We start from the raw sequence: 20594 nt of genomic DNA on the forward strand, positions 1-20594 counted from the left end.
TCTTTCCCCGGCGGAGTGCGCTACCTGCCCGCGCAGGGGGGCGGGAAGTCTCTGAAAGAAGTAAGCTCACGCCCCTGGTCCTTGCACTGCAGCTGCCAATTGCAAATGCGCCTTCCAATCAAATGTATGCATCCGGCAAGTTATCCACTGATACCACGCCCTCTCTGCCCTCCATCGTTCCCTACACCCCTCGGTGCCCCTCCGACTCCGGCCTCCACCTTGGCAGTGCCGCGCTTCACCTCCAGATCTCCCTCCAGCTTAGGCTTCTCATCTCACCGACGGATTGGCATCACCACACGGCCTGCATTCATGTGGACAGCTGGCTCTCAACCAGTCAGTACTCTGGGGCTTTTGTGCCTCTGGTCTGCCAGTATTCTATGTAACCCAGAGCAGAGTATCGACCTACAGAGGTCTGATAACGGCATCTAATCCGGGGTCATCAGTCTCCTCTGCTCGACGCTAAGCACATCCTTGCAGACAGCCGATGCATGCCAGAAAGCTGGAGAACTCTGATGGCTCTCACGAACCGTCACGACTTACTTGCATCCAAGCACGCCAGCGCGTCATGTTCTTTACTTCTATCATACGAGTGGGCAGATCTCAGTATGAAGCCATCATGATATGCTGAAGTGCGCGTTGCGGTATCGGAATGCACCACCAGCTCATTGGCCTCTAACCATTTCTATTACTCGATAGCTCCAAATTGTAATTAGTTGTACTATGTGTATGCCCGTGAGTGCAGGCGATCACTGCATCACTGATCGGAAATTTTCACCTGGAAAAATGTCTATACCTGGCCTAGCCAAACGTCCCAACGGTCTCCACGGTCACGTTGGATCGCGCATGGCCATGGGGCTCCCGGTTCCGACGTCCGTCCGCAGGCCTTACCTAACACATTGGTTCCAGGCTCCAGTCAGAAAATTTTATGTCGATTTCATTTCTCATGCCAGTTACCCCATCATCACCAACCTCGTCTATCATTTGCCAGACTCTCGCTGCAACGAAAGCTCTGTCAAGCTCGTGACCGACCGCCACTCTGTACATTCGTTGCACTGGGGGCAATTTTGATGAGCTTGAGGAGTTCGCGGCAGTTCTTGTGTGGCCCCTCCAACAGTCTTCGCCGGCGCTCACCGGGCCTGCACTGGTGTGAAGTCCATTTGTTGATACTACCTCCGTAGACCATCCGGGTTCTCCACAGAATCGCTGACTGGCTCACATGACTTTTGTGAGATGATGCATTCATGAGCATCAATGAAGCCATAAACAAATTTAGATTCAAATGTTCGCTGAACGATATCCGCACGCCTGCTGATCAGCGATCTACGTACGACGAAAATTAGTTGACATGGCACGAGGTTCCATCCCACGTTCCGAAATGCAACCATGCATCTTCGCCTCTTAACACGGCAACGTTGGTGAATGATTGATTCTGATTCGTGGAGAGCATTTTATCACCGAACGTATGCTGACGTTATTGCTGCCAATTGGTGATATTCCATCGCTACAAATTTTAAACATACGCAATAATAGGACAAAAAGGCATAGGTTATGCGGACATGCAATCATAGTTGCAGGAAGGACTACCTCTGACAGATTGTCACACCCAACGAGTGCGACATCGTACGGCATCAGGCACAAGTCTTGTCGCACAACAATGCATGGAGGTTGTCTGTGTGCCGTGATGAATTGAACATCTCCGCGGACGTCCCGATCAGGACAAGCGTCAAGTCCGGGCTGGCCGCGGTCTCGACGCGCGGATTACCCTGTAAACACTTGAATGCGCATTCTGCCGGCCTCTCCGCGGTGCGTCGAAGCCTTGTGAAGTACTGCGTACAATCATTCATTAGCAAATACGTGAGGCTCGTTGCTAATCAAGAAAGTAGCTAGGTCTAGATATGCGTCTCGTGCCTTGTTCAAAATCTACTTGCTGACTAGAATAGTCGCATCTCAATCCCGCGTACAAAAGTGATGTGCGCGAGTCCTTCTCGCAAAGGATAGGCACACCAGGTATCAAAAGTGATTGCCATTTTCTGTTTTAGTAAGATAAATCAACCCATCGCAGCTACGATCCCATGATCTCAAACCATCAATGGCCACTCATTCGTTGCTACTTCACAATGATCTAGATATCACTCACTCAAGCCCCTGAAGTCAACACCAGCCGTGGGGCGATGCCAGCAGCTTGTCTATAAAAGCTTTGGTAGACGCAAAGCTAGACTGAAAACTCATTCATCCTCCATTCCGTTCGCCTTTGCGAACCTAAGCTATCGTCTGATGTCCCGATGAGAACTGATTCACGACAGCCCACCGGGGGATCCCAATCTCGATAGTAGTCGATTGTTCGGCTTACATGACTGAATAAGCACGCTTTGTCAACGTGCCCATGCTGTTCCTCGGAGATCTCAACGGATACCAGCCTATCAGCAGAATGCGAGGAAATCCTGAGGTCACACGACACTAGCCGAGCAGCGTGGTTCCCTTGATGGAGTGCGCGAAAGTCTGCGGTGCCAATGTCATCAGACTCAAGGAAGACGAAAACACGGGGGCAGACGTGGTTGGAGTAGCTCAGTTAGATGGTATATGCAAAGGAGCGGCAAAGCTCATTGTCATCTCGACGATGAAACATCGCTTAAGCAAGCAAGTCTATTGACATTCGCCATGATGGTGATGTTTGTATCATAGCGAAATAGCACCCAACCCCCAACGCCACACAACATCATAACCTCTTCCCTCACGCCGTAGTGATGAAGCTTTTCGAGTTCATGTTGATCTTACACAGCCGAGCCACACAACCGCTGAGCTGCAGCAAAGTCTGCACGCCCTCTAAAATCTTCATGTGCGTGAATCCAATCTCCTTGATGAACTCTAGCTTGGTGTGCTCAGGGAGAGTCGGTATCGTCTTGGTGACCTTGAACATGGTGCTGATAATGTCGTGGCTCGAGTACCCCAGAGTCCACAGCTCTCGCAGGGTATCCAGCGCAGAGTCCACATTCCCATCGAAACACGCTTTGAGCATTGCCTGCACTTTAATCGGATGAGGCGAGTCGACGACCTTGAAGACGTTGTCGCCCGAGACGAAGCCGAAACCGGCCCATGTTGACTGCAGATTGTTGATTGCCTGACGCATATCTCCTTCGGCGCTGAAGACGAGTGCTGCCAGCCCATCGTCGCTGTACTCGACCTTCTCTGCTGCGATGATCTGCATTAATCGCTTGACGACCTGCTCGTCTGTGAGCCTGCCGTACCGCAGGATAGCGCATCTCGATTGTAGGGGCTCAATGATCTTGTTCGATTGGTTACACGCGAATGCGAAGCGTGTGGTGTTGGAGTAGATCTCCATGGTTCTTCGGAGCGCTTGCTGCGCGCCGGATGTCATGCTGTCGGCTTCGTCGAGGATGATGAGCTTGTGGCGTCCGGCGGGCAATGTGACCTTCTTTTGTGCGAAACCCTTTATCCTGTTGCGAACGACGTCGATACCACGCTCATCACTGGCGTTGAGCTCCAGAACAGCCTCCTTGTACGAGTCCCCCAGCAGCTGCCGGGCCAGACATAGCACACTCGTCGTCTTGCCGATACCAGGCATTCCCGAGATGATGACGTGCGGCATGTTGCCCTCTCTTGCGATAATCTTCAGGCGTTCGATAGTTTCCGTGTTTCCAACAACATCATCCAGGAAGACTGGTCGGTACTTTTCCACCCTAGGGCAAGTGTGAGTGGCAGGGTGCAGAGCGTCGAAGAGAGCCTTACCATGGTAGTTCGTAGGTGACATTGCCGTTTGTCGATGTTGCCAGAGCTGCTTTCGATGCAGCCGTAGACGACTCGCCCTTTGTCTCGTTCTTTGCGGCCGCCATTGTGTGTGTATGTGTGCACGTGCTGGTTGTTTCGTTCTAGGTGGAATTGGTGATGTTGGAGAATCACTTTACGCGCTTTTGGAGATCTCGACGCGTCGTCGGGCAAATGTGGGACACATCCAGCCCACCAAGAAATGGTCCGTGCACTACCAGGCTAGTGCCACCGCCTTCGGCTGTCCATGGCAAAACTCCCAACTTTTTTGAGTCAAGATGCCCGCTTAAACATCACCACCATCGCTAACAACCCCAAACTCCAACGCCGTCGCATCCCAATCGATTGTGAAATAACATCCTGAACGACAGTACCTAGAGCTCGACACCAGAAAAAATCGAAACTTGAGTCTTCCACCAGATCTCCGCAAAAATGGGTGTCGCAAAGAAAACGAGAAAGTTCGCACAGGTCAAGCGAGTGATCGGCCAGCGCGACAACCGAACGAGGGAGGGCAAAGCCAGGCTGGAAGCTCTGGAGAAGGAGAGGGCCGATAAGAGAGAGACGGCCGCTGGAGAGCTCATCCGCGAAGCGCCCCAAATGCCGAGCCACATGTTCTTCCAACACAACGAAGCTCTCGTGCCGCCCTACAAGTCCGTTGCCCCTCGATCCTACGATATGAACACCGTACTAACATGCGACAGTGTCCTCGTGGATACCAACTTCCTATCTCACACCGTCCAGCGGAAGCTGTCCCTGTTAGAATCCATGATGGACTGCCTCTATGCAAAGTGCAACCCGATTATCACATCCTGCGTTATGAGGTAGGTTTTCGGTTTCTATTAACTCTCGGCAGGAAATCGCTGACAGGTTCACAGCGAACTCGAGAAACTTGGCCCCAAATACAGGCTCGCACTGCGCGTAGCGCGAGACGAACGATGGACACGGTTGCAGTGTGATCACAAGGGAACATATGCCGATGACTGCCTGGTCACCAGAGTCCAGCAGAACCGCATCTACATCATAGGGACCAACGATTTCGCCCTGAAGAAACGCCTGAGGAAGATTCCCGGTGTTCCAATTGTAAGGATACCTAGTCCCCTCCCTGAACTTGCTCTTGGGTTCAAGCTAACACATCGGGGTTCAGATGAGTGTGGCGCGGGGAAAGTACGTGGTGGAGCGTCTGCCCAACGCACCTGATTCGTGATCGTGACAAGCTGTGAGCTGAGCTACGATATGACGGAGCATCTTTTCATGAGCGTGACGATATAATCATTGGGCGGTGTTGCATGGAGTCTGGCGTTCAGGACACGGAAAAATCAACCATTGGCGACTAGCTATGTGGAAAGCTAGTCTAAGACAGACTTTGAGGTAAATAGTTGGGTCTGCTGCTGCATTGGTAGAGGATGGCCAACCATCATGTATCCGAATTTGAGTTGGCTACACATCGATTGATGCTTGCATGGCCTCTTTGAGGCCTATTCTTTTCAGTCAGAATCAGAGCCCCCATTGACGCAGTCCGGGAATGCTGTGGCAAGTTAATTCCTGCTGCTAGCTCCAGTGCTCAGCCTTGCCCCAATCTATGTTACTATCATCCATGAGTGAGTTCTCAGTCCACTGGGCCCCGACGCCGTCAACTTTGGCGCCAGCAGTGTGGCCATGTGCGAGAGATATGTCGAGAAATCGCTGTAACTGTTAGCCGCTGGTCAAACCCCTTGTAAGATGATCTTACCCAGTCCATGTTTTCTGGTTCGACCCAAGAGGAATCAAAGTCGAAGGCACTAGTGCTGGGCAGCATCGAAAAGCCCATTTCCGGGAAAGACATGTTTTGCATGGCTTCGGTCGGCTGCTCCATTGCAAATGAGTCCTCGGCTTGGGTGGTCGTGAATTTGCCTACTATGTTTTAGCAACATGAAATCAGTAAGTTCACAAGGACAAAACTCACCATCAAACCCGAACGACGACATATATCCCGTTGCGCTAAGACCATTCGAAGAGCTAGAGACGCCTCCCATGCCGGAAGATTCAATGCTCCCTGAAGCCGCAGTTGGCGTAATAAGTGGCGAAGGTTGCGGTTGCCGGTCATTCAATTGCACACCAAGCTTCGACAGCATAATGGCCAGAGTGTCGGCGGTCTTGCGGAGATCGGCCGCCGTTTCTGCTACATCGGTCCAGGCAGTGTGTGACCGTATCAACATCCGCTTCAGTTCATCTCTTGTAGGCGTCTCCGCCAGTTGGTTGCTCCAATGGCGCTCGTTGTTTGGATCGCCGTATGATTCGTCTTTGAGAATCATGTACACAATGACAGCCGCGAGTAAGTAGTCATGTACAGCGAGCGATGAGAGGAACCAGCCGTGGTGCGCTAGGACATTTCCTGGTTTACTCGCTTCCCAGATCTTCTCCTGGTTTTTGAGTAATGTCAGCGCACCTTGGAGACACTGCTGCCTGGAATAGTCATGTTCCTGTAGGGGGGCAGTCTCAACAAGGTATTTCCGGTGAAGAACACAGCGAGATTTGTTGTACAGCCCTGCCAGCCCGAAGCGCTGGACGATCAGAATCGGAGGATCACCGACGCACTCGTCCAGTGGGCGGTTCATCATAAAGGCCGGAAGGCCTTTCCAAGTTTCCTGCAGCATCTGATCCAAGCGAAGGACCTCACTGTAGGGTGGGGGTGTGAGAGCATGAGATTGCTGGACAATATTCCCGAAAACGCGCATGATCTTGGTCTTGCATATCGGATAAGTTGTGGCTGTCCAGTCGGTACTTGGGCGTCCAGGAGGCAGCTCTGTGCAATTCTCGTCAAAGTCTTCGTCCTTCAAGTTCCGAGGAACCTGGGTGTCTGTCTCGACGCTCTGGACGACACTGGGCAAGCCCATGTGGAAGGACACCAAGGTCTCGACTTGGGTGCCCATGTTCCACATGCGTCTCCTCATTTCACCTTCGAACGGGGTGATGTTGGCCAGCTTGCTCGGATCACGATGCAGGCCCACCTTGAGCATGAGTCTAACACACACGCTGGACAATATGGAGCACTGCATCTGCCCAGCACGGTTGAGGATGAAAAATGATTCCGTGTAAAGCATGAATGCCGGGATGGTCCAAGGATTGGGCTGGGTGTACTTGCCCAAAGACAGGGCCAATCCAGCCATGGACTTGTAGTGCTTGATACGATCGTTGGCCGGCATGGGCGAGTCACCCTCGACCTCTTGGGGTGCTTGGAAGCGGTTGAAGTGGACGCCCAAAGCGAGCATCATGAAAAGCTGGGAGATCCAGTGCAAGTTGACACTGTCATTATCTTGCCAGAAGCGAGCATACTACACTCATTAATCAATGACATCCATGGGGGTGGTTTAGGCTCACAGTTCTTGAGAAACTCGGCCTGTGTATGATATCTGGCTGTGGTCAGCCGTGATTCGACTGGGCCAACAGCTTTACTTACGTTGCGAGGGGCTCATGCAGGCGTAGTACCTCGTTATGAGTCTGTCGGCGATCCTCTTCTCCGGCAGCTCCGCGATGAGGTCCTCGCGATTCCTAGGAGCATTAGGTGAGAGTAGGAAGAGTCCAGCAGACTCAACCTCGTCTGACTGCGTATCAATCTCTTCATAATCATCCCCGTCATCAAAGTAGGCCTTTAGATCCTCAATCTGCGAGCTTTAGTTGCTTGTGGCCACTGACTTGAACCAGAAGCCATGCACTCACATCCTCCAGCATGGCTAAGCAGTGTGTCGGACCAACCCACGTCGTGGCTTGATGCTTCCCTCTGACAACTTGCCCGCCTATCGGCTGTCTCAATCCATCATCAAGAGGGCGTTGATCCGAAGCACCAGGCTGCGGTATAATGTTGCCCTCTTCATCCATCATGCCCCGCACCATCCCCTCAAGCCGCTTCAGCCGCGCAGCCATGGTCTTCGCGGGCTTCTTCTTCTTCTTCTCCAGCTTGGGGGCATATTGGCAGAGGTCGTCGCGGCCCTTCTTCTGACATTGCGAGCAAGGCGTGCCCCGGTCGCATTTGAGCTTGGAGTAGCGACATGGTCCGCATGACAGCAGGACGCGTGAGCGCTTCTGGCGGGGTCCCTCTTGATTCAACCCCGAGAAAGGAGCGCCATCACTCAAAGTGCTGTTCATGACAAATTTGGCGATTGAAGAGTGGTGAGAGGGATGACATGTAATGACAAGTTTCAGGGTCCAAGGTGCATGGCGGACCGCGATTGCTGTGGCTGCCTATTATTATGGCGACGATTGTGGCTTACCACTGGACCGTTTTGGCATGAAAACCCCGACACCCGAATTAATAATAGACACTTGAATGAAGTGGCTAATCAATCCTTGAACGTTATAGACCTAATACGTGATTCAAGTCATCAGTCAATACTTTGTAATTATCGTCCTGTTCCTGTCATATATTTGAGCGTTGACTAGTAGCTTTAGTCGAATATTGTGCTGATGACCCCTGAATGTCTTCGACAGTATAAATAAGTGCAGGAAGGATTGGTAACATGGCGAAAACCACGAGACCGCCTCGTGTGGGATTAGGTGGTGCTCTCAGCCGGGTCAAGAAAGATGCCACCGTCTTGAGGAAGACATATCTATTCCAACAGAACACGAACAGCTCGCGCAGTTTTCTAAGGTATTGGGGTAGCTTCGAGACTTTCGCAGAGGCGAAGGGGATCGCAGAGTACATGCTGCCCAATCTGAAGAGCAATCCCCAGTATGAATTCAAGGCTGAAGCTCAAAACAAGCTGCTGTCAGAAGCGACATATAAAAGCGTCTTTGCTCATGGTCTGCGACAAGGTCAAGAACGAGGACCGGGCCCAATTCAGTGCCGATCCAGGCGAAGCATTCACGCAAGCCACATTGCGAGTAGCTAGGACTCACTTCCAAGAGTTCAAGAAGAGCGCAAAGGTGCAAGAATCTTACCAACGCGACATGGCAAAGAAGACCGATGACATTGAGAAGATATCTCGCATGGTTTTCTGCGACGCTCGCGATCGAGTATCGCGCCTAGAGGCATTACTGGAAACGGAGAAAGCGAGCGTAAGAGACTTGCGCGCCCAATTCGATGCATTTGAAGAAATCGTCAGTCTCTTCAACAAGTATTCACGGGATGAAGAAGAGGCCTTGGAATCTTGCGCGGAGTCCCACGCAACGGCACGGATCGACATTCTTCAATCAGCATTGGCTCAACAGTATTAATTGACATTGAGTTGCACTTTTGCTTTCATGTTGTGGGCAGGGCCCTATGACATGAGTAGGAATAGCTAATAAGGATTGCCTACTAGTCTTGATCAAGTATTGGGCTAGGCCATACATTTGCAATTAATAAAGAGCACTCTTGAGTGTGACTAAGCTCGAGAAAGATCTTCATGTTATGGATTGGTGGTATCTTGATTAGATCGAACTAAACAGCGGTCATACAACCACATGCCTCAAAACTCTCTTTGAACCTCTCCTCCTGTTAGATGACCACTTGAAGGCGCTTAGATGCGCTTCTCATCGTCAACCGTGTCTTCCGCACCAGCGTTAGAGATGCGCTTGGGACCGGGCAGCTCAACACCAGTGACCTTATTAGCGATGAGACCCTCGGGAAGCTCGTTGAGATGGTCTTCCATGATGTCAAGGTGGCGGAACTGCAGGTAGAAGCAGGTACCGCCAATGAAGGCAAGGATACCAGCTGTGGTGTAGTTCCAGACGAGCAGAGGGTCGTCAGAGAGGCCGACGAGGGCCTGGCCGAGAGCAGCAGCGAAAGCGTTCATGAACAGAGCGAAAGCCTGCACCATAGAGCGCATGTTCTTGGGGGCCTTGGTGTAGGCATACTCGAGCGAGGTGATGGAGGCGAACACCTCAGACAGAGCACTGTGCACGTTAGTGTCCGGCGATCAAAAAGGGGGCAGAGGGGAACTTACATGAGAATGTAGCTGCCAGATTGAGCCCAGACATTAATTTCCGCGGGAGGGCAGTCCTCACCGTTTGCATATTTGCCACATTCGGAACGCGAGTAGATGTAATGCTGGACAACCGCCGACCAGATCATGGCAGAGCAGCCAGCAAAGAAACCGCAAGCGATCTTCTTGATGGGGGTGAAGCGAATACCCATCTTGCGGAGAAAGGGGTAAATGACAAAGTCATTCAGGGGAATAAAGATCAAGAGGGAGAAGGGGTTCAAGTTGGTGATGACATCGTTTGGTACGCCGTGTCTCTTCATAGTCGCGGCCTGAGATACCAAGTTATTGTTGGCTATGGGCTTGTTAGTATTGAGACCTCGGTAGGGGGCTGAAATCGCTCACTTTGGTTGTAGCAGAGCCAAAACAGAGGGTACCAGCAGAAGACGGCGCAGGCATTGGCACCGCGGCGAACCTCCTCAACCCAGTTGTCGTCAAAGTTCATCCACTTGGGGCGGGTAGCGTCCGTAAACTTGGAGGGCTTGACGTTCTCCCAGAAAGTGCCGTCGTGGAGGTTCTTGTACGTCCTCCACGGGTTGATAGACCAGCGTCCCTTGTTGGCCAAGATGAAAGTCCTCCAAGCTGGAACCAGCACGGATCCGCTTGGTGGCCTTCTGGAGTAACGCTTCCTACCCCAGATCATGATGGCCGGGCAGAGACACAGCATGACAGTAGGAAGAAGGTAAGATAACCAGAACTGGATTTCGTCAGCTGATATAGTTCAGGAATAAAAAAGAACGGAAAATCGATTACTCCGACGTATTTTTCCACCCATACCATGCTGACCTGACCAGCAAGGGCGCCGACGTTGATGGAGAAATAAAACCACAAGTAGATGCGCTCGTTGGTGACGGCGGGGTCGACGATGACCCTCTCGCCAGACTTGAGAGTCTTGACGTGCATGTGCTGCTCGCCAAGCTGCTCGACAATCATGGGGTTGACATTGGGCTTGAAACCACCGGTACCAAAGCCAATGACGATGATACCGAGGATCATGCAGGCGAGCGAAGCAGACTGGTTGGGGATGACACCTGGGATAGCGGACGTGATGAGGATGATATGACCGATAATGTCAACGCCAAGGGCCCAGCAAATAGTCTTATAACGACCCCAGTATTGATCGGCAATGTAGGCACCGAAAAGTGGCATGAAATACTGCCAGAACTGGTTGAAGGTGGTGATGCCGGTCGAGGCACGCTGTCCCATGCCCAGGACGCCAGGCTGCACAGAGTCGGCACCAGTCAAGGACCCTTCAGGAAGATCGTGCTGGATGAAATTGGTGACTTTTCCAGAAGTCAGATGAGAAACCATAGGAGCATAAGAGGGAGCCAACATCACTTACAGACAATGGTCGTGCCGTAGTACGAGAAGCGCTCACAAAGCTCGATGAAAGCAATGGAGAACAGCTTGATGGGGATCTTTTCAGGCACACGACGCAGAGTCCTCATCTCCTCGGGTGTGGGAAGGTCATCGTAGTGGACTAAGCCATCGTGGCCCCCTGAGACGGCGACAGAGACACGGCGCTCGGCATCGGCGGCGTGGGCGATGGAGTTGCGCTTCTGTTCAACAGCCTCGCTGCGGAGGGCAGCGGCGCCCACCTCGGCAACATCACCAGTAGGCATATTGTTGAGTATGCAGTCTCTGGGACTCTGGGGCTTGTACAAGGATCAGGTCGGTGAAGTCAACTTATACAGTGGCCACGTGCGTCGCAGTCGCATGAGGCTCGAGGGGAGGGGAATCGAGAGAAGGAGCGGCGGACGGGTTGATGGGAAGGTGCACCCATCTTTATGAGTTTGTGAGAGAAGGAGCAGCCGACCAACGACCCCTGCACCTTCCCCGGCGAAGAGAATGTTACATTGTGTTCCCAGCAGCCAAGACGCGGCCGAAATTGTCCACCAGCGAACCGAGTGGAAGAGCGCGCATCGGGAAACGTGCATCACGAACTTTTTTTGGCCAAGCGTTAACCCCATGGCCTGGAGCTTCCCACTCGAGTCTCTACGAAACGCCACGCGCGGGAGGGGCGCGCTAAGCTCTGGGTCTTTTGCGCCTTGCCGAGAGCTACGACTTGTTACAACTTACGGCGCATAGATTCTCATCTTGGTGCGATTTCTTGCGACAACTGGGCTGGCAGGCCATGCAGCCACGAGAGGTGCGCGATGAAATATTGCGCAAAATGCTCAGCTCAGCTATACACTTCTTTCAACAGACGGAGACCATCTTGAGGAAAAAAGATGCGGCATGGACCTGAAGCAGCTGGCCATGGCGCCCAACTGACATGCGACATTGAGCCAAGAGGGGCAGGAGCGATTCCCGAGGCCGCCAACCGCGACAACTACAGACGACCCCATTGGCCCAGCCAACAACGCAGTGTTATCTTGGTTGCGAGGGTCAACTTGAGAGAGGCAAAGATATTCATCAATCGGTGGTCACAAGGCTCACGTCGGCTATTGGAGGTAAATGGGAAAAGGCCACACCAGACACCGTTGAGGCGCCCATGTATCCGTACGTACATAGGTAGCCGGGGACCCTGTCTCCAGCTGTGGGCGACACCCTGCTCGCTACTGGACCGCATCGAGACTGTCTTCCAGCAGGCAGCTGTCTGCCGAACAGAAGAACTTCTTGCGTTATCCTCCGGGTCTAGGCGAGGCGCGCAGTGATAGGTTGGAGTCGAGATAAGAAGTTCAAGTGTGGGGTAACCACAGGAAAGAGGTGGGTACTGACCCTGGACACCAAGGGCGAACAGATTGTAGGGTCTGTTGAGCGATCCACGATTGTTCCTGTGGTAAACACATTGAATACTTTGAAGGAGCTTGAGGTTGCTTGCATTGGAATTTTTGTTGTCAAACAGACAGACGACATTGCCTTGCCTCGATGAAAGCAACTCCCGAGCGCCCAACAGAACCCCGCAACGTTAACAATAAGCTTAAAGGGTGGAGCACACAGACCAATTTCGCTGATCCCTTGACACAATCAAAATCAAGCAGCTGCCAAAGTTTTCACTGCAATTCCGCCTTGCTTGCGTGTGGCATATGGCCAGATTGTTCCATGTTTACAAAAGGTCTTCCGAAACGGGGCTAGTCCCCGACGCTAGAACCTTTGCACAGACTTCTGGGGGTGATGCGGCTGCGGGAGTGCATCTCTATTCATTTTGGCGCCTGGGCGTACGCCGTGGCTGCAGCGATCAAGCAGAGTTAGGTAAGTACCGAAGGAAAGCAGGCTGACTCAAAGCTCAGTGACTCCTGGACGTTCGGGCTTAGAAAAGATCACATGCAGGGGATTCTATTGTTAGTAGGAGACGATACTCACCAACCAACCATCGTCAAGCAATTATTGGGTGTCGGCGTGTCGCATGGCCCTTATCAACAGCCTCCTCTTCAAGCCGTCCATGCGCGCGCTGAGGATCATGCGACATCCTTAGATGCCCTTGGCATTCTTAGGAACCTCGACCAGCCTCAGAGGATCAGTGTCAGACAAAGGTACAGTGTATCAAGCGACCTGGGAGTCTGGGACAACTCGGGTGGATACAGTCCCTTCGTGTTGTTGCTTGCCAAGGAACTAATTACTGCACAAATAAGCTCATGTCGTGCTGCTTTCAAATAAAGAACCCGGTGAAAGATTTCGTCGACCGACTACATGTACGTCGTGTGCGCCATCCTTCGGCCTGTGGGGTAGGCAAATCGATGTGCAGATAAGAACCCGCGACTTATCGCTGGGCGGACATGGCGGTTTGCTACGGATCAGCTTACCACAAGACCTGCTGCCACTGAACTTATAGCATGATGTTGCTCACTTAGTGTCGATACTTGAATGATGACAAAGCTCTCATTTCCTTGACTTGTTTTGCCTCATGATGACTTGAAATTTTTGGCTTCGCCAGTGTTCCTTCCTTCGCGATTGCAACTCAAAAATGGCAAGCGTCGACGTCACGTGCAACCCCCCACGCGACGTCAAGGAACGACTCAACGTCAGCCAATTCTGTGAATGGAGGAGGACACCCTTCCCACGTCCCAAAGCAGACGTGATGCTAGTTTGAGTACGTACGATACTTCATCGCAGTGGAGCACCCCTAGCCCTAGCGAAGCGCATGGCGGGAAGAATCCGCCGATAGATCTGCATCGACGCTGTAGCCCACGCTGCCCACCAGCTCCAGTCCATCGCCAACCGCCATGGCCGCCCCCGGTGGACCTAGTTAGTTAGCCAGCCCAAAGACGAGATCCCACTGCTCGAAAGCGACAATCGATATTGACCAAGTGCGCAGAGTCGAAAGCCGATATTGAGGGGATCCTCAACAAGCTTGAGAATCCTGCCGACGCCAGCAACAGTACAGGTAAGTCGCTCGACATCACCAACGGCCACATCTGACGGACAATGCATAGAGTTAGACAAGCTGCTGGTGCAACTTCACGGAGCGACTCGCACACTAGGCGAGGGCGCGCTGGAACCTCTGTTCTCAAAAAGGGGTGTGAGGATCATTGGAGGATATGCCTTCCAAGCCCATCCGAAGCCGGAGCACCTGCCTGCGCTGAGATGTCTGAACAACATCCTGGTCAGGTCGCCCGAGTCTAGGAAGCTCCTGCCCACCGAGATCGGCACAGACAGGATCATCTCGGCTCTCAAGGTGTGTGCAGGAAGCAAACCAGCCCAGTTCAGGACGCAACTAAAGGCGGACAGCGCGATGACCCCGAAGACGAGCTGGCTCTGGCCAACATCATCATCTTCTCGTGCCATGGCACAAGCTTGGACTTGACGCCTTGCTTTGAGAATGATGGCCTCGCGGAAATCGTGAGCGCGGTAGGTATCTTGCCCCAGCGCTCACCGCACATCCTAATTCATATCAGAACATCCAACGTCACGCAAACCAAGGGCCACTGCCAACGTCAGACCCTACGTCGGCGTGCGCCGCAAGTCTACGACTTTTGTCGACACTAGCTGCTCGCTACGAGGACCAGGCACATCGGTTCATCCACGCCGTCGACCCTGTGCTGGACATGCTGTCCAAGATGACCATCCTGACGCCCCCGCTCCAAGCGCCCGTGTCCATCCTCGTCAACTGCCTGCCTGTACTGCCTCTCAGTAAGAAGAAGGACATTGAGGTCAGCGCCGTGGACAAGCTCATGGAGATTCTGAGCGATTGCATCAACTTCTACGGTACACAGGACAAGGAATCCGAATTCCTCCCTCTCCTCCTGGCCATCAACCACATGTCTCAGTCGGATGCCAAAGCAGCAAAGGAGCGACTCCAGCACAAGATTATACCGAGCGAAGAGGATCGAAAGGAGGCGCTCGGCATGGGTCAGTCATTGCCACACAAACTGCTCCACATGTCCAACATGTCCATGTTCCCCGAGGTGCGCGAGGTGATCATGACCACATTCTTCGAATTATCCGAGAGAGACCCCTCGCTTTTCGTACACAATGTTGGGTTCGGCAACGCTGCGGGATACTTGAATTCCAAAGGCATCGAGATCTCGCAAAAGGAGCTCGGGTCGGCGGTTGGACCTGACGTCAACCCCATCACTGGCCAGAGGCTGGACGCTGAGCCTGAGGTGGAAATGCCGGAGATGACGGATGAGGAGAAGGAGCGCGAGGCGGAGCGCTTGTTTGTGTTGTTTGAGAGGTATGTCTTTTTGTCCAGAGTGCACCAGAGTGTTTCTAACGGGTTCCTAGGCTCAAGGCTACGGGCGTCATGGACGTGGAAAACCCAGTCACGGCGGCAATGCAATCGGGGCGGATCCAGGAGTTACCCGACGACGCAAGCGATGATGATGATAGTGATGACAACAGCAAGGGTAAAAAGTCATAGGCAGGGACAAGAGAGAGATCAAACGTACAGTCCCAGCAGGGCTGACCCATCTGCTTAAACTAACGTAGCCAATGGAGAGTTTTCCCATCGCACAGCAACCTGACACTGTCTATCTAGATCTTGCCCTTGAGGAGGTTGCCAACAATCTCCCGAGCCGAGATCTTCGTCGTCGTCCACAACGTTGGGACATCGAGGGTGCTCGAGAATCCATCCGCGAACCCGAAGAAGAGCATTGGAGGGATCCACCCCCTGGCATACTCCAGCGCGAAGCACCCCTCGGGCATCTTGTACTGCTTCACATCGCCCCTGTGCAGGTGGTGGACGCTCCCGGCCGGGTAGACCTCGGGCTCAAACGATCCGAGCGAGTACGCGAGCTGCGTGCCCTTGAGGATGTTGAAGTAGTCATCGCTCGTGTGACGCCCACTGTGGCCCTCGGTGCCAATGGCGGTGCCAAAGATGATGAGGTACTCGGTGATGCCTAGAGCCAGTTCAGCCGTGATGTTATGTTGCCGCACTGCCAAAGGGAAGACTCACTCGCGTGGATGATGAACATGCCGCCCATGGCACCGCCGGCATTGTTGAAGAACCATTCCTCGCCGACATTCACGTGGTCAGGGTGCTTGGCGCTCAGCTCGGAGACAATGTAGTCCTTGATGCCATGCATGTCCTCCCCGTGCGCGGCGATGGCGCGCTGCGAGAGATTGTGCAGCTCGCTTGGGTCGAAGATGTAGAAGTTGTCGGCGTGCTGGTCGATCATGTAGATGACCGAGGCGAAGAGGCCCGTCAGCAGGGCGAGGATGGCCAGCAGAGGGCCCATGCTGGGCGGCGCTTGCTTCTTGGTCTTTTTAGAAGGCATCTTGACACAAGAGCAAAGGAAAGAGTAAGTATCAGTGAATGGATTGGAGCTTTGATGTTTGTTGATTGGGAGGACCCCTATGAAGTTATACTAAAGTATGAATAAGCCGCGCCCCACATGGGAGTTCGGATCCCGCGCCCTCCGCAGATTCATTATGGCCTGAGAATGACCAGCCGGAAGCCGATGAAGTGAGATTAGTTACAGGGTGCCCCAGGTACGCTTCGTTTCTGGTACGACCCAAAAGGCAGAGATGGTAAGGATTAAATCGTTGCTCCCAAGTCTTGTGCTGTATATGTACCTATCTATCTCTTCCAATACAGCCCAAACGCCGAACCAAGCCTCCCTGGCTACGTTGAATAAGCATTCCCTCGCGGAATGAATCAGCAATCATACAAACGCCAATAACTGATACACGTAGCATAGCCTCAGACGTCAGACATGAGCTCTGTGCGATCCACTTCTTCCTGTTCGTCGTCGCCCAGTGCTGTCTGGTCGACCTCTTCAATCTCCATGTCGTCCACGCCTGCCTCCTGGCTCGCATCGTTTGCAGCGTCAGCCTCCTTGACCTCGCCAGCCGCCCGAGGCTTCTTCACTGGCGCAATCACGCCGAACTCGTCCTGGCGGCCGTGCCAGCGCGCAAGTCGTCTTGTAGCGCGCCGTAGAGCAGCCGCATACGTGCTGATCTCCTCGCCGAAATCATCGTCCTCCGTCTTGAGCGAGTTCAGACCTCCGCTCACGCCCTTCTCGCGGAAGGGATAGGGGTGCTGCGCCGGGACGTTGTCAGGTGCGTCCTCATCGCTGTCGTCCAAGCCATTGGCTTGCGCCTTGACGCGTGTATACGCCCGGAAGATGGCACCATTCTGTCGGCGGATTCTGCGCTTCTTGGCGTGCTGCTTGCGTAGCCCTCGATCAAGGATGTACTCGACCCTCTCGTGACGGTTGCGCTCGACTGCCAATTGATGAGCAGTCGGGGGACGCGGTTTGCGGGCGACAACGCCCTCGGTACCAGGTCTGGAGGGTGATGAGTTCTCGTAGATCTGATACTTGAGAGGCGCCCCTCGTCTGTTAGCCCCCGAGGGCTTGCCTCCAGCTTTGGGAGGCGGCGTAGATCTGGTGCTATCCATGTCGGACTCGTGCTTTGATGGGCGGATCCTCGGCAGTATCGCTGGTCCGTCCTCCGTGGGCAGAGGCACTCGCAGCTTGCCGCGGCGGTTCTCTCTTTCGTTGAGGTACGCCTGATCCATCTCCAAGATCTTGGCTCGCGTAGCTTGCTTCTCACGCCCAAATTCAATCTCCTCGGGGGTGTCCACATTCTCCGGTGGCCCATCTGGATCAACAGGCTCAAGCCGGGGGATGCCCTGGTTCGCAACGTCCAAGCCGTAGTCGACACCGGGTCCAAACGGATTCTCGTCGCAGCCCTCTTCGGTAAAGTCCGATTCCAGGTGAAACCACATGAGCCACAAGAATGCCCTGGCTCTCGACTTGCTTGTGTATTCCTTTTTCATGATCAGATCGTGAAATTCCTCCCCGTTAGGAAAATGTAGCTCGGCGATGATATAGGCAGTGTTGCACATGACGAAAATGAGATTGACCGGGTTCGTCCTGGGAACCCGCTTGTTCTTGATGGCATCAAGTGAGTTGGCCTCCTGTCGGTCCTCTGCGCCACCCTTCAGGATGGACTTTAGTCTCGGCGCGTCCTGCAGCTGCTTGTCTGCGCTGGTATCTTGCCGAGCCTGTAGGGAGGGGATCGCGTGGTATGTTCGCAATTGCGCCCGCATTTCGGGGAAGACTGGGAGGCTTGTCAGCTATTTGGTCAAGAGAGCAGAGCAGGCAAGGTCCTTACAGTTGAGCGTGGTGTTCATACGACCCATGTTGACGAGCAGACAGACCATGGCCATTCCCTTGGCGACTTCGCGATCACTAAGCAGCTTATCGCGCAAGACCTTGCTCGTCTTGGTACTGCGCGCCATGGTATCGATGTACAGGTCGGCAAAGTTTTGCTTGGGCATCGTTTCGTACGAGTTGGTGAAGACGGCTTGCTCATTGTCAAAGATCTCCTTCAAGAAGTCGTACTGTATGTCCACGCGCCACAGCGGATCGCCGTCGTCCTTCTTGAGGTGTCTGATCCTCCCAAATTGCGCTGCGAGGTCTTTGTCTCGTGCATTTCTGGACTTGCGCGACCTCTTCTGCTCGTGGTCCTCCGTCACATCCGGCATGTCTTCGTCGCCAGCTTGCGACAGGAATGACCTGCCGACGGGCGAAGGTGGTGCATCTTCGATCTGCGTAGCTGGGCTGGCAGGCACCGTGTCCGCCTGAGATGGCGAGTCGGGAGGGGCCGACATGGCGAGATTGTCGCTGTGGTTCACCTCGCTTCGTGGACTGGAGACGGGAGGTGTGGCTTGCGACGACTAGGATAGGGATCGGATCAGCGGCGCATAATTATGGTGATTGGACAGAGAAGGCGATGCGTTGATGTTTGGCGATGGTATAATCGCGAGACATGAGTTTGGTGGCTCAAAATGTTGTTGGAAAGACGTGGGCGAGGGAGCCAGGAAAATGGGTGGGATCGGGAAAGGTGACGAGAGCCTCATACATCAATTGACAGACAGTTCTGTCGCTCCTCCTTGCTTCTGAAGCTGGGGTCTGGAGCGCGTCACTGCACTGTCCGTTCAGACACTGTGCCAGCTGTACCTTGGAGGCTTAGCCTGGCCCGTGCACCCTGCATGCATGCAGCGGGCCAGATTGTTTTCGCGAGCCTCCAGTATCTCGTCTCTCAGGAACCACCTCCATCCTGGCCAGCGTCAACAAAGACGACACCATCGGGCCTCGGCCTTGCAGAGCCTATACTAACCAGCAGCACATGTTTCGCGCCTCGCATTGACGACCCAAACATCTCACAGCTACAGTCGAAGCACACAACACGTGCACAGTACGTCCTCAAACCTGCGCAAAGCACTGCCCAACGACTTGCTGCACCTGCGAAGAATGCGGTACGACTGACCTGACCACCCCGTAGAATCGCCACGTTTGCCGGCACTCGCGCCCCCCGACAAACCGACAATCATGCCTTCAACACCCGTCAAGGCCATTGCTGCCTCATCGACGCCAGTCACCGAGAGTCCCGGCACCTGGCGACACCCTCGCATCGACGAGATCACCAGACGGCGCCATGCGACAACGTTCACCGAGAAGAACGTCACGCAGATCGCCTACGGCGTAGCCAGCATCATCGCCATCATCGCGCTCAACCAAGTCTCCAAAGCCAACTCCCTGCCGACATTGTACGTATAACTTCCCAGCCCTGACCATCTACTCCTGCGCGCACGAGGCTGACTGATGACCGTAGATTGTCAAACTCGACGCGAGGCTACTTCGATCTCGCATGCTACGCATGTTTGCTCATGCTCATTGTCAACATTGTCTCCGCCTGCCTGCCCCTCATCAGAGCCGAGGACTCCCTAGCCGACATTCCTTTGACACCCGCGCAACGCAAACTGCTTGGTCTGCCCCCCTCGGGCGCGGCGCCCACCCCCAACGCGACCTACAGCACGCCGCCTCGATACTCGCGGACGCCCTCGCTGTCCGGCTCCATAGGATCTCGGGGCAGCTACGCCAGTGGTTCTCCCCTATCTGGTCGGGGCAGCCCTGCCCTGCAAGCCTCCGACTCCTACTCCCCCCTCGCTAGTCCCCTGGGGCTCAAGGGTCTGGACGCCTCCGTCAATGGGCGAAGGTCGTCATTCGGTCAATCGAATCTCGGGGCCAGCACCTCGTCCAACTTGTTCTCTGATTCCCCGAGTCCGTCTGGCAACAAACGCACCAGCGTAGGGCTGAACAGCAAGTGGTTGTACGAGAGGGGCAGGCGTTCGTCTGGTGGCGCCTGGGCGCGTTAATTAGGTTCCCCAGCTGTACGTAGTACGTTGATATCGATAATCATGGCATTGTATATACACACATAAGATAGTTAGCATGACCTACTGAGGCGTTTAGGTGCGGTCCAACTTTGGCGACTAGTATAACGACACTGGCTTGACATTCCAGCTTCTATGATAAACGGACGTAGCTGTGATTATTCGCTCGGTGCGTGTACTATTGAGCTAGACAGAACATATGCTAAGGTATCATATTCATGGCTTTTCGTACGTTCCACTACTATATCTCCTCCCACGTTGTTCTCAACTTCATCCATTTGCCACCATCGCTCCCTTCCACAATACAG

General features: G+C 53.7%; 9 protein-coding genes across 9 annotated transcripts; 4 read left to right on the plus strand and 5 right to left on the minus strand.

Moving 5' to 3' along the window:
* Window positions 1–2690: 2690 nt before the first annotated feature.
* F5Z01DRAFT_51241 (P-loop containing nucleoside triphosphate hydrolase protein) lies at window positions 2691–3943 on the minus strand. Its single transcript, XM_046260370.1, has 2 exons — window positions 3748–3943; window positions 2691–3698 (listed from the first exon to the last, which is right to left on the minus strand). The coding sequence occupies exons 1-2, from the start codon at window positions 3849–3851 to the stop codon at window positions 2732–2734; spliced, it is 1071 nt and encodes a 356-aa protein (XP_046119308.1). The 5' UTR covers window positions 3852–3943; the 3' UTR covers window positions 2691–2731.
* Window position 3944: 1 nt separating this feature from the next.
* On the plus strand, window positions 3945–5159 carry F5Z01DRAFT_51265 (rRNA-processing protein FCF1). Its single transcript, XM_046260373.1, has 4 exons — window positions 3945–4433; window positions 4485–4604; window positions 4659–4863; window positions 4928–5159. Exons 1-4 carry the CDS (start codon window positions 4216–4218, stop codon window positions 4985–4987), a joined length of 603 nt encoding a protein of 200 aa, XP_046119309.1. The 5' UTR covers window positions 3945–4215; the 3' UTR covers window positions 4988–5159.
* Window positions 5160–5331: 172 nt separating this feature from the next.
* On the minus strand, window positions 5332–7905 carry F5Z01DRAFT_673333 (uncharacterized protein; the record flags this gene model as incomplete). Its single annotated transcript, XM_046264932.1, has 6 exons — window positions 5332–5466; window positions 5513–5673; window positions 5726–7094; window positions 7141–7172; window positions 7220–7424; window positions 7480–7905. The coding sequence occupies 6 exons, from the start codon at window positions 7903–7905 to the stop codon at window positions 5332–5334; spliced, it is 2328 nt and encodes a 775-aa protein (XP_046119310.1).
* Window positions 7906–9119: 1214 nt separating this feature from the next.
* Window positions 9120–11462, minus strand: F5Z01DRAFT_722152 (POT family-domain-containing protein). Its single transcript, XM_046266597.1, has 5 exons — window positions 11062–11462; window positions 10473–11002; window positions 10065–10416; window positions 9684–10014; window positions 9120–9633 (listed from the first exon to the last, which is right to left on the minus strand). Exons 1-5 carry the CDS (start codon window positions 11339–11341, stop codon window positions 9258–9260), a joined length of 1869 nt encoding a protein of 622 aa, XP_046119311.1. The 5' UTR covers window positions 11342–11462; the 3' UTR covers window positions 9120–9257.
* Window positions 11463–13510: 2048 nt separating this feature from the next.
* On the plus strand, window positions 13511–14587 carry F5Z01DRAFT_51526 (uncharacterized protein). Its single transcript, XM_046260382.1, has 3 exons — window positions 13511–13752; window positions 13978–14046; window positions 14096–14587. Exons 1-3 carry the CDS (start codon window positions 13701–13703, stop codon window positions 14464–14466), a joined length of 492 nt encoding a protein of 163 aa, XP_046119312.1. The 5' UTR covers window positions 13511–13700; the 3' UTR covers window positions 14467–14587.
* On the plus strand, window positions 14315–15547 carry F5Z01DRAFT_652986 (guanine nucleotide exchange factor). The gene is made up of 3 exons (XM_046263319.1): window positions 14315–14337; window positions 14391–15336; window positions 15387–15547. The coding sequence occupies exons 2-3, from the start codon at window positions 14708–14710 to the stop codon at window positions 15520–15522; spliced, it is 765 nt and encodes a 254-aa protein (XP_046119313.1). The 5' UTR covers window positions 14315–14337; window positions 14391–14707; the 3' UTR covers window positions 15523–15547.
* F5Z01DRAFT_652987 (erg2 C-8 sterol isomerase) lies at window positions 15548–16436 on the minus strand. The gene is made up of 2 exons (XM_046263320.1): window positions 16057–16436; window positions 15548–16000 (listed from the first exon to the last, which is right to left on the minus strand). Exons 1-2 carry the CDS (start codon window positions 16376–16378, stop codon window positions 15636–15638), a joined length of 687 nt encoding a protein of 228 aa, XP_046119314.1. The 5' UTR covers window positions 16379–16436; the 3' UTR covers window positions 15548–15635.
* F5Z01DRAFT_652990 (uncharacterized protein) lies at window positions 16428–19092 on the minus strand. Its single transcript, XM_046263321.1, has 2 exons — window positions 18222–19092; window positions 16428–18167 (listed from the first exon to the last, which is right to left on the minus strand). Exons 1-2 carry the CDS (start codon window positions 18718–18720, stop codon window positions 16804–16806), a joined length of 1863 nt encoding a protein of 620 aa, XP_046119315.1. The 5' UTR covers window positions 18721–19092; the 3' UTR covers window positions 16428–16803.
* On the plus strand, window positions 19093–20435 carry F5Z01DRAFT_652992 (nuclear pore complex component-domain-containing protein). Its single transcript, XM_046263322.1, has 3 exons — window positions 19093–19307; window positions 19395–19659; window positions 19725–20435. The coding sequence occupies exons 2-3, from the start codon at window positions 19442–19444 to the stop codon at window positions 20266–20268; spliced, it is 762 nt and encodes a 253-aa protein (XP_046119316.1). The 5' UTR covers window positions 19093–19307; window positions 19395–19441; the 3' UTR covers window positions 20269–20435.
* Window positions 20436–20594: the final 159 nt, after the last annotated feature.

The sequence above is a fragment of the Emericellopsis atlantica genome (assembly GCF_019669845.1).
Source record: "Emericellopsis atlantica unplaced genomic scaffold F5Z01scaffold_10, whole genome shotgun sequence".
Taxonomy (NCBI): domain Eukaryota; kingdom Fungi; phylum Ascomycota; class Sordariomycetes; order Hypocreales; family Bionectriaceae; genus Emericellopsis; species Emericellopsis atlantica.